The sequence below is a fragment of the Solanum tuberosum genome, unplaced genomic scaffold (assembly GCF_000226075.1).
Source record: "Solanum tuberosum cultivar DM 1-3 516 R44 unplaced genomic scaffold, SolTub_3.0 scf00151, whole genome shotgun sequence".
Lineage (NCBI taxonomy): Eukaryota > Viridiplantae > Streptophyta > Magnoliopsida > Solanales > Solanaceae > Solanum > Solanum tuberosum.
This window is the reverse complement of record NW_006239077.1, coordinates 490,505-502,022: the sequence shown is the minus strand read 5'-3', so window position 1 is coordinate 502,022 and position 11,518 is coordinate 490,505. Positions and strand designations below refer to the sequence as shown.

The 11,518-nt window shown below is 29.9% G+C and overlaps 1 protein-coding gene across 1 annotated transcript; it reads right to left on the bottom strand.

Annotated features, from left to right (window-relative positions):
* Positions 1-743: 743 nt before the first annotated feature.
* LOC102582654 (polygalacturonase-like) lies at positions 744-2,923 on the bottom strand. The gene is made up of 4 exons (XM_006353052.2): positions 2,463-2,923; positions 2,086-2,375; positions 1,284-1,512; positions 744-1,185 (listed from the first exon to the last, which is right to left on the bottom strand). Exons 1-4 carry the CDS (start codon positions 2,907-2,909, stop codon positions 961-963), a joined length of 1,191 nt encoding a protein of 396 aa, XP_006353114.1. The 5' UTR covers positions 2,910-2,923; the 3' UTR covers positions 744-960.
* Positions 2,924-11,518: the final 8,595 nt, after the last annotated feature.

Sequence of the window (11,518 nt, the reverse complement as noted above, 5' to 3'; positions counted from 1 at the left end):
TTTTAAATCCTTTATTTATATGATTTTGAACAAGGCCCCAAGCTAAATGAGGTCCACCAAATTCAGCTACTACAACATGTTTCTTCAAGTGAAATCAATATTTAAACCAACCAATATTATTATGAAAAGCATCATAAAATTACATCTTAACTCCGATCTCCAACTATATAAGGCACCATTGTACATATAATGCATTTACATCACATAAAAAACATATAGTGTCTTTAAATTCATCGTTGATTGATGTCATTTGTGATTTTTAAAAAACAATATCACTGTTACGAAGAAAATAACACAAAATCATATACTAATAATCTAATGCTAAAAATCAGTGAAAACCTAATTTGGTCATGACAATATTATGGGGATTTGTGGCGACCTTTGTTGCTGCTAAGGGTCTAGTTTCTTGTAGTAAATCCTAGTTGACAACACTGAGATGGATAGACTAGTCCGTGTGGCTTGCCACGTCACTAAAAAAATTGGATTGTTAAGGGTGTTTGTGGTCTCTTTAGATAAAGGGTATAAATGATTTATTTCGCACAATTCATAAGAAATTTTGATCATTTTCCGTAGAATATTTAAAAAATTATTTATATATTTAGAATCTACAAAAAAAATACTATATATAAGTTACAAAAATTAATAATTGAAAATATTTAAAGAGCATATGAGTAATGCGGTCCAAAATTTTCTTATTTGACCCTCAAAATTCGAAACAAAGAAGATAAAACAACTCTCAAATGTATGTTTGAGATTAACTAAATTTAATAGATCACATCCAATATATTCAGGAACCAGAACAATGATCTTGCAAGGCCACAGGCTCAAGCAAGTCTAATGTCATTTTAAAAAAAATAAAAATAAAAATACTCCTATAGTATAGTAATAGAATTTTAATCTTCTATGTAAATATAAATTTAAATATTTATAATAAGAAATGAAATGTTCCTCTTGTTTTATTCATACTTTTAAGCAGCTAGTAGGTTGTTGTAGACCAGAAGCCATTCCTCCAGCATTAACACATGAAGCTTCTGCTGGATGATCCTTATAACTAAGTTTCACATCCAATAATTTTATTCCATTACATGGATTTGTTTTGCTACAAACGAATTTCACTGCTACTTCTGTAGCCGATGTTCCATGTACGTCTTCATACGTTATGTCACTAACCTTGATGCCTGAACCCTGAAAAAAAAAGTATTCACAAGAAACGAAATAATAAAAATAAGGGGTCGATGTTTGGTAGCTGGTAAGAGTTATGCACGTATATGGTTTTGTATTACCTGTTCAGGACAATTTCCATTACTAGGGCAGTAATTTTGATCAATGATGATGGGATTTTCAACATTATTCATGACTACATGTTGAAAAAGTACATTCCTAACAAAGCCATTGCTAGGCCTTGCCCATGTTTTGACCCTCACACCATTCTCAGTCCCAGTAAATGATGATGTTTTAACTGTCACATTTTGTACTCCTGCCTCTTGCATCTCCCAACCTAAGCTCCCAATGCTACACCAATCCGAAATATTAATTAGTTGAATTTTATATTTAAAAAAAATGGAACATTTCCATTCATACAAAAACACACTCATAATTATTTATTCCTAGCTAGCAAGTGATTTTATACTAAGGAAAGGTCACTACTAAAAAATCACTGTTTTGAAAAATGTTTAATGGTTATTTTTAATCATAATTTGATTGAAACGGTGAGAAAAGAAAAAAATGTAATGTCTTCGTATGGAAAAATTAAGAAGTTTCCCCTATTTTCAGTGAGAATCCGTTTTCCAACATATGTTTTCCCAATGAATTGATTAAGTGAGAAACGAGTGGAAAATCATTTTCTATAGCACAAATTTACCACGGGTGGGACAAAACCTTTAATTGTGACAACTTTTTTTTAGTCCATCAAAAAAAAAAAATGTCTCATTGCAATAATTAAAAAAACGTTACTCTAAAATTATGTTTTATCCTTAATGGAGTGTTTTTATGTAAGGTTTGTTTTAGAGATCCTTTTTTTATTAAAATTTGAATCTACTGAAACGGTGTCACATAAATTGAGACAAAGAAAGTATTTTTAAACACCTTATTCCATGGCCAGGGCCACAAGCAATATTTTCGAACCACAAGTTGGAGTTGCCAGGACCAATTGAGATACAATCATCACCAGTCCCAATTTGGGAATTCAAGATAGTAACATCAGAAGATGATTGTAAATGAATTCCATCAGTGTTGGGGCTATTTCCCGGTGCTGAAATCTTCACTCCTTGTAACTTTGCATTATGGCATCCGTCTAACAAAATGTGGAACATCTGGCTGTCTTGTGAAGTTAATCCACTTATTGCAATGTCATTTGAGTTGTAAAAAGCTAATGTCTGCCCAAAATGTTATGAAACATGAATAAATAGTATATCCAGAGGTGAATCAAGAATTTAAAATTTATTTAGTTTAGTAGATCATACCGTGGCTCCTTTGGGACAACCTTTGCCAGAGTTTTTGCATGTCCAAAGACCGGTACCTTGTCCATCTAGAGTTCCACCAACGATGGAAACTCCGTTGACTCGTTCAAATTTAATCCAATTACCAGATTTGCCAATAACATTATAGTCAGAAGGAGCTATAAGTGTACCTTCAATATTTATCGTTATGGCATTACTCTTACATGTTTGGCCATAGAAATATGCATTACTTAGAAGATAACTTCCTTTTGGCACGTAAATGGTGGCCGCGCTATTAGATGCACACGCTGCAGTCCATGCACTAATGAACGCCTTGGATGAATCCGATTTTCCGTCAGATTTGGCTCCATAGCTTTGGACATTGTACATGGAATTTGCAGCTATTGATGAGTTGAATAAAAAGATGATTATGTTCATGAGAATAAGTGGGAAAAGAATAATGTAACTCATTTTTGGTATTATAATGTTGAAGATGTGGTGAGGAAATGGAGTGTTTGAAAAAGGGTATTTATAGGGAAAATCAAAGAGACAATTAAGCCGTAATTGAGTCAATTTTACTGTTTTCTTCTTCTTTATAACTAACAAACAGAAAACACATGGTAACTTGGTAGCGTACGTATATTTTCCTACTTTAATTTTTTTCTATTATTTCCCTTTTTTCATCATCCACGGGGGTGAGGGTATGGGCCTATGGATATGGGGTGGTGGTGACGTGTTTAAGATCATAAGATATTTTGATACTTATAAATTTAAAAGTCTTAGTATTTATTTTCTTTTTAACTCTTTGTGAAGTTAAAATCATAAAATCAAATTGAAATAAAAGGAGTACTAACAAAATATAAGATATGTGACTTCATATATATAACTATCACTTAACCATGTTTAATATGTACTTCTTTGTTTCGATTTGTTTCACCTACTTTCCTTTTTAGTCCGTTTTAAAAATATATATATTTTTCTTTTTAGTAACTCTTTAATTCTAACTTTTCACATGATATATATTTAAGACTATAACATTCAAAAGTTTTAATTATTTTCTTATATTCTATATCAAGTCAAAATAGATCGAATTAACAAACTAAAATGGAGGAAACCTTTCTTCTCCCTTTAAGGTTTGATTATTTAGGCCAAATTAAATTAGCTGATTTTACATACACTGAAAGGGAATAGAAAATATAATAAAATGGTCAGTGATGAATGTGGAAAGTTTAGACGTAGGAATAGAAAATATAATAAAATGATATGCAATCACATGGAAAAAGATTTTGCCAATCGTTGGGTGGCTCCATATTTTAAGGAGATATACAATAAGAAAAAGGTTCCCAAATACATTCCAATTATTTTTGGGATTCGTATCCTAATTAATCTTCTCCGCATTGTAAAATTTCACTGATATGTTGTTATTATATCCTAATCAACCTTGTAAAGAGCATCCAAATATCCTTTCGAAATGGAAAACAAAACTGTCCAAATATTAAATTACCAAGAGAAATGTGGGACATTCATAGAAAAGGCTTCTTTTTTTTTTAATCGAAAGGTGGCAAACGTAGGGTCTTAGATAGGGGTGTACAAAACTGAATCAAAAATCGAATCAAACCGCAAATCGAGTCAATCCGGAAAAAAATCCCAACTAGTGGTTTGGTTTGACTTGGTTTGGTTTTGAAAAAAAAACCGACTATATATATTTGGGTTGGTTTGATTTAAACTAAAAAAAACCAACCCGAGACCAAACCAACCCGACATTATATATATAATTTTAAAATTTATTTTATACATAAAAATATTTACTTTGATATAATTTTAAATATTTCTTGTACTTTTTCATAGTTTTATCTTTTAATATATTATTTCAAGTTTGAAACTTAGAATTATGAATGGGCCAATAAAGATTATAGTCCACAGATGTTGGTAATTATAATAAAGCTTAAATCAAAAATCAAATTAATATTAATGCAAAAAGAAAATCAATTCAACACTAAGAATGACAATAATATTGAATATTTGTTCTTTAGTTTTACATTGGTTTAGACAATTAAAATACATAATCTAATTTTAATTTCCTTTAATGTTTAGTCATGTAACTAATACTTATTAAACTTAATTTTAGCATGATTTAGCTTTTAAATTATGATCATTTTCATTATGACTTGTTAATTTGCAATTATTTGTTTTACGCGATTTTCATTATTGTTATTTTTGTTGATTATTTTAGTGTCATTAATCATATCATATTGAGTTATATTTTTTAAGAAACATCTTAGATAGTTGATTTTGGTAGGACTAAAGAAATATTTGAAGTACTAGTAAATTATATGTTTGTATGAATACTTTACCGAAAAAACCCGAAACAATCCGAAAAATTGAAAAATCCGAAAAAATTCGAAAAAACCCGAGGTTGAAAAACCCGAGTTTTATTGATTTGGTTTGGTTTATAAATTAAAAAATTCGACACAAATGGTTTGATTTGATATTTGAAAAACTCAAACCAACCCGACCATGTACACCCCTAGTCTTAGATTAAGCTATCTCTAAATAGAGGCTACATTTTTTAGAGAGTATTCATCAACTCAGTTAAATATTTGTATGGATTAAATATAAAATAGGATTATATTTGTCTTTTAACTTTTACAAATAAGTGATATTTGTTTTAAAACATGAGTAATACAGAATAAGAAATAGACAAAAGATATGAAGAGTACAATGTAAAGATCATCTTATTCAAATATTTTTAAGTGTCATTTATAATGGTGAATGGTGAATGACAATCCTATTTATAGATTGAAAAATCACTTCAAAACTCACCATTTTAAATGTCATTCTAAAATATACATTCTTATCCAAAATGATTAATAGGAATATGTATACATAAATAAATGAAGTTCATGTATTATGTTTGTTGTTGTGTACCTTCCGAACTTATAGAGGTCTGGTTAAATTATTTTTTGACTATAATTGTGTATCTTGTGTTGGTTTGATAGCGGGTTATATGAATGACTTGGACTTGCCTATATTGGTGGTTTCTTATTTGGTTGGGTTGGATTGTCCTATGGGTTGTTGTGATGTATAGCGGTGATTGTCGTTATTATATCTCTAATCTCTGGTTCGTTGACTTTCATAGTGGACTCTCGTAGGAATTAGGTTGTTGGGCTAGCACCTCTAGGTATGTTCACTTGACTCAGTTATTTGCTTCATTTAATCTATCCCTTCTTTAGTTGTTTGTATTGTACCTTCCTTACTTGTTATTTATACTTTTTTTTAATCTTTGAAGCTCAGTCGGTTTATGTCTATTGAGTACCGCTTGTTGGTACTTATACTACACTTCTGCACCCTGCAGATTATATTATGAGTTCTCGCCATTGACGAATGTCGTATGCTGAGCAGCTTTATGATTCAGAGACTGAGTGAGCTCCTGACGTTCGGAGTTGTCAATCTCCCTCTGTTTTGACTAGGACTAGTATTTATTTTACGTTCTGAGATGGTTTTGTATATATTTGTAATTATCTAGTACTCTATTGGAATAAGTAGCTCGATTATCGACTGATACCAAGTCTTGGGGATGTTTGTATGTATATTATCTATCTCTTTCCTTTATTCTTGTATTGTTTCCTTCCTTTCTATATGTTTCTCTTACGCTTGATAACCCGTTGCTTTTGGTTTTGGGCTATGGGTTTAGCTTGCCTACTAGTGCGTGTTAGTAGGTGTCATCATGACCTGAGACTTTGGATCGTAACAATTTCTTCCAACTTCACTAAATCAATAAGTCTCAACAAAATTCAAATAATAAACCATTGCCATCTAGGAAGTTACTCTAATTCCTAAGCTTCAAGAATCAATAAGATCATTAACCCTTTTCAAGTTATTCCCAACTTGAAGTTACATTAACCACAAGTCCACAATATTGTTTCCTAAACAACGATTCTAGGATTTGAGTTCATATTATAGGTTTTATATTTATGATTCACTCAATAAGGGAGTTGTTAGATGCCAATGACGGTTAGGGAAATTTGGGTCCTAAAACAATAATCCTTGTATTGCTAATTCATGGTATATTAACACCTATATTGCAATTCAATATTACTAATTAATCTCCATGTTATTAATTAATTCCATTGTTAATCCCTACCTAACTTGTTTGAACCAAATGACCCCGGCCCTTAAGTAATACTATGTTTTGTTTTCTTGAGGTTTAAAAGTGTCCATATTTTTCTTGTATCACCCATTTTATTTTGGTCAACAGCCAATCAGATGACAACTCTTGCTATGTCCAAGGCAGACATGTTCCTTGCTTGAGACTTTCTTGGCTTTTTAAGTTGCAAATTTCTGTTATTTGTTCAAGTTTGGTTTTGCAAGTATGGATGTAATTTTTACTTTAGAAAACATATCCCTCAATATTGTTTTCCTTTTCTTCTTTTATAACTTTTCCACTTTTAAATAATTTGTCGAGAGAAGTATTAAAAACACGTATGATCTTGACACGAATTATTATTTTTGCTCCCAAACTATTAACAACCTAAAACACCCCTCTACTTGAATGACTAAAGAGATACACCCCCGGTACATCCCCGAAATGTCACATGACTTAACAAATGGTCTTAAACTCTTATAGGAGCATGAGACTCTTAATAAATAGCCAAAAAAAGCGTTGAAAATATCCCTAAACTTAACGAGAATTTAGAGGTGTATTTCACTCATGTTGCTAGATCAGGGGTGTATTTAAGTTCTGTTAATTAAGTAAATGAATATTTTTAAGATTGTCAATAATTTAGAAATAAAATTAATAATTTACACTAAATTAAAGAGTGTTCTCGATACTTCTCTATTTTGTTTGAGTTGCAATCAATATACTCTATGGACGCCAACATTATTCGATATATTTGTATTATTACTCTTGTTCCTATCCCTACATTAATATTAGCCCTTTCGCCGCCAAATATATATATATATATATATATATTTAAAACTATTTCAACCTACAAGTACGTTATACGTTATGTGAGAATAAAAGCAAGACTCTAAACTCAACTTTTTCTTATGTAGGAATTAGAATATTTAACAAATGTTTGAAAAATTGGCTTCACACCATTACATGGGGAAAAGAGTTGGGGCTAGAAAAATTAGACACTCTTTTTTTACAATTATATCTTGACACTCGATATTTACACGAAATCAAACAATATCACCATAACAATTAACAAGTAAAATTAAAATACATATCATTTAATCATAATTAGCTGATAATATATGTATATAAAAATACATGTCTTCCATTAATTTATTTGGCGTAAACACTAAATAATATTTAGCATCATCATATAACTTGTTGTAGAATATTACTCCCTCCGTCCCAATTTATGTGAGTTACTTTCTTTTTTAGTCAATCCCAAAACGAATGATGCATTTTTATATTAAGTAACAATTTAATTATAAAATGTTTCTTTTACCCTTAATGAAATGATCTACCGTCACATAAATTTCTATTATTTATTTTGAACCACAAGTTTTAAAAGTCTTTCTTTATTTCTTAAATTTTATGTCCAATCATACTACCTTATATAAAATGGGACGGAGGGAGTAGAAAAAGTGGTGTGCCTAATTTAAGCCTTTCATTACGCAGGGAATGATGACAATACCACGAGGAAATTAAAGGGTTTATACTATTGAAAGTTTGATTTTATTACTTAGAAAATTTGCTAACGGTTTCAACTTTAACTACCTTGATTCTTCTACTACACATCTTCATAACGTCATTCTGACCTAACAAACTGTTGAGTTAATTAAATAGTGTATCTTAGTTCCATCCACCCTTTAAAATAAAATAAATAAGCAAAACAGAAGATATAATCCTCAAAATAAACAAATTTTTGGTTTCTATGAGTTATCCAAAGCTTCATGACTTTGAGAATACACTATTCGACAATATCCATTTAACACTCACTCAATTAATTCATGAAATAAATTTTATTTGCGGATAGGCCGCTATCTTCACCTAAATAAATATGGCAAAATTATGGCAAAAATGGCAACATATTAATGAAACATAGCTATAGTTTAAATTTTTTTTACAATACACCAGTATATGCTGGTTTTATAGCAAATTTTCTCCTCTCTTCCTATCTCCTCGTCACCTCTCTCGCGTCTCTTCTCTTTCTCTCTTTGCAATCTTGCTCGTCTCTCTCCTCTTTTTCTATCATCTCTCGCACCTCTCCCCTCTCCCTGCCCACTCTCTCTCTCTCTCACCTCTTTTTGCCTCCTATCTCTTAACACAAATACAAATTATAACAATTGATTATACAAATACAAATGTTAACAATCGTTTAAACAAACACAAATGATAACAATCTATTATACAAATACAAATTATAAGTGTCAACTATACAGATTCTCTTTAGTGATACAAGTACATATGTATTCGCTGATACAACATAGATACAAATGATGACAATCAACTATACAAATAAGATATTGAACTCGATATTGTTGTTTTTGTTAGTACAATTGATACAAATGATAACTATCAATTATACAAATACAAATGTTGAATTTGAAACAACATTGATATATTGTATTCAATTTATTCATTGATACTAATTTTATTTGTTAATACTATTATATCGTTTCTACATATACATACTAATTACATATACACAATTATCCAGATATAATCATTGATACATATACATACTAGTTACATATCCATAATTATCCAATATATATACAAATACAATTCACCTCTCTCTTCTCTCTCCAGGATCTCGCTCGCCTCTCTCCTCCTCTCCTAATCTCCCTCGCCTCTGTCCTCCCCTAACATTTTTCTATAATTCACAATTAAGCAAACTATAGCAATTGAGTCCTATTTAAGGCCTAATATTTGGTGTTTTTGAAAGTTTCCCAATAAATAAAGAGAAAATTCAAAAATTACTAACATTTGGGCATATATAATTAGAGATCTATAACGGTAAATTGGGTATTTACAATTCATAGTTATTGTTTGAGATGGTAAACCAAATAAAATAAAATAAAATAATTATCTTGCCTCTCTCCCTCTTTCTCTCCCCCTTTCTCTTCCTCTCTCTATCTCTCTCCCCATCTTTGTATTTTGTATTTTCACCCCTATTTCTCTTTTTGTATTTTGAAATTTCACCCCTCTCTCTCTTTGTATTTTTTACTCCTCTCTCATCTCCATTTTCCTCTCTCTTTCTTTGTATTTTATATTTTCACCTCTTGTCCTCTTTATATTTTATATCTTCACCTCTTTTCCTCTTTGTATTTTTTATTTTTAACTCTCTCCCTTTTTGTATCTTGTATTTTTACCTCTCTTCCTCTTTGTATTTTGAATTTTGTTTTTTTACCTCTCCCTCTTTATATTGTTGTCTCTCTATTTTTATATTTTGTAATTTTTATTTTCACATCTCTCTTCTTTGTATTTTGTATTTTCACTTGTCTTTCTCTTTATATTTTATATTTTTACGTCTCTTTGTATTTTGTATTTTTACATATCTCAATGTATTTACATATTTTTTGAGGTATCATGTGAATGTATTTATTGTATTTATCTGTACATTTAGGTTGTATTCTATATTTGGACCTCTTCTCGTTATATACATGTACACACACACACACACACATATATATATATATGTATTCATTAACTCTTGTATCACTTGTGTTCAAAAATTTTGTATCACTTGTATTCATTCGTTCTTGTATGAATTGTATTCATTCTCTCTTGTTTGATTTGTAGTCATTCGTTCTTGTATCACTTGTATTGAGTCGTTTTTGTATCACATGTATTCAGAGCTCTTGTATCACTTATATTCATAGCTCGTATATCACTTACATTCATTCACTCTTGTATTACTTGTATTCATTTGTTCTTGTACCACTTGTATTCATTTGTTCTTGTATCACTTGTATTCAAAGATCTTGAATCACTTGTATATAAAAATTGGGAGAGGAATATATAATTGATACAAACATACCAAGCAACATACAAAAAGCAGCACATATATATAGAAAAAAAATACACAATTGATACAATCACACAAAATAAAATACAAGAAAAATGCTATAACGAGAGAGGGTTGGGTGTGGGAAAATGAGAGAGAAAATGTACCATTCATACAAACAAACAAAATAATATATGAAAAAGGGCTAAAAATGAGAGGCAATGAGAAGGTAAGGGAGAGAGCGAGAGAAAATATATATACACAAATCAAAATACAAGAAAATTAACTATAGAGGTAGAGTGAATGATAGAGAAAATGTATCATTGATTAAAAAAACAAACAACAAGCAAAATATATGAAAAAGAAAATCTAAAGTAAAGAAGAAGAAGTTTTTATTTATTTTAAAAAAAGATGAGAAAGGCATTAAGAGAGGGAGAGAGAAAAAACATAACTATACAATTATAAAGGAAGAGAGATAGAGAGATAGAGAGAGAGGGGGAGAGGGAGTGATGAAAAACAACAAATATACCATCAAATATTAAATAAAATACAAGAAAAAGGCTAAAAAGAAGAGAGGCTGTAAAGACGGAGAGAGAAATTACTATTTATACAAATATACAAAACAAAATGGTTATATTTTATGAGTGAGAAAACTCAAATATACTATTGATATAATATACTATGTAACTTTTAAAAAAATATAGTTATTTACAAGAAAGACAAAACACTTGACTATATTATGTAACTTTCCCATAAATAAATGATATTTCACCTCGAGCCTTTTTGATTTAGCTGATTGATCATGGGTGGAAAAATGAATATAATATTGAAATTAACTTTTAAATATTTTTTTTGTGTTTGGATAAAATTAAATGCTTAATATGTATGTTTTCAATTAAATATACTAAAAATTCTTCTAAAGTTATTTTAAAGTAACTTTAAATACAAGGAAATAGATGAACTAAATGAATGGAGGGGATTTTATTTTGCAAAGGTTGCTTTAAATATAAATGTGGAGAATCATAATAGCTCAGTTAGGGCATGTTTGGATTGACTTTTGGCATATGACTTATAAGTCAAAAGTCATAAGTTAGGATTTCTAACTTATGGCTT

Coding starts and splice junctions, on each gene's coding strand:
- LOC102582654 (XM_006353052.2), bottom strand. CDS start 2,909: ATGAGTTACATTATTCTTTTCCCACTTATTCTCATGAACATAATCATC. Junction 1,513..2,085: donor GGCCCTGGCCATGGAATAAG/GTGTTTAAAAAT, acceptor GGATTGGTGTAG/CATTGGGAGCTTAGGTTGGG. Junction 1,186..1,283: donor ATGGAAATTGTCCTGAACAG/GTAATACAAAAC, acceptor TTTTTTTTTCAG/GGTTCAGGCATCAAGGTTAG.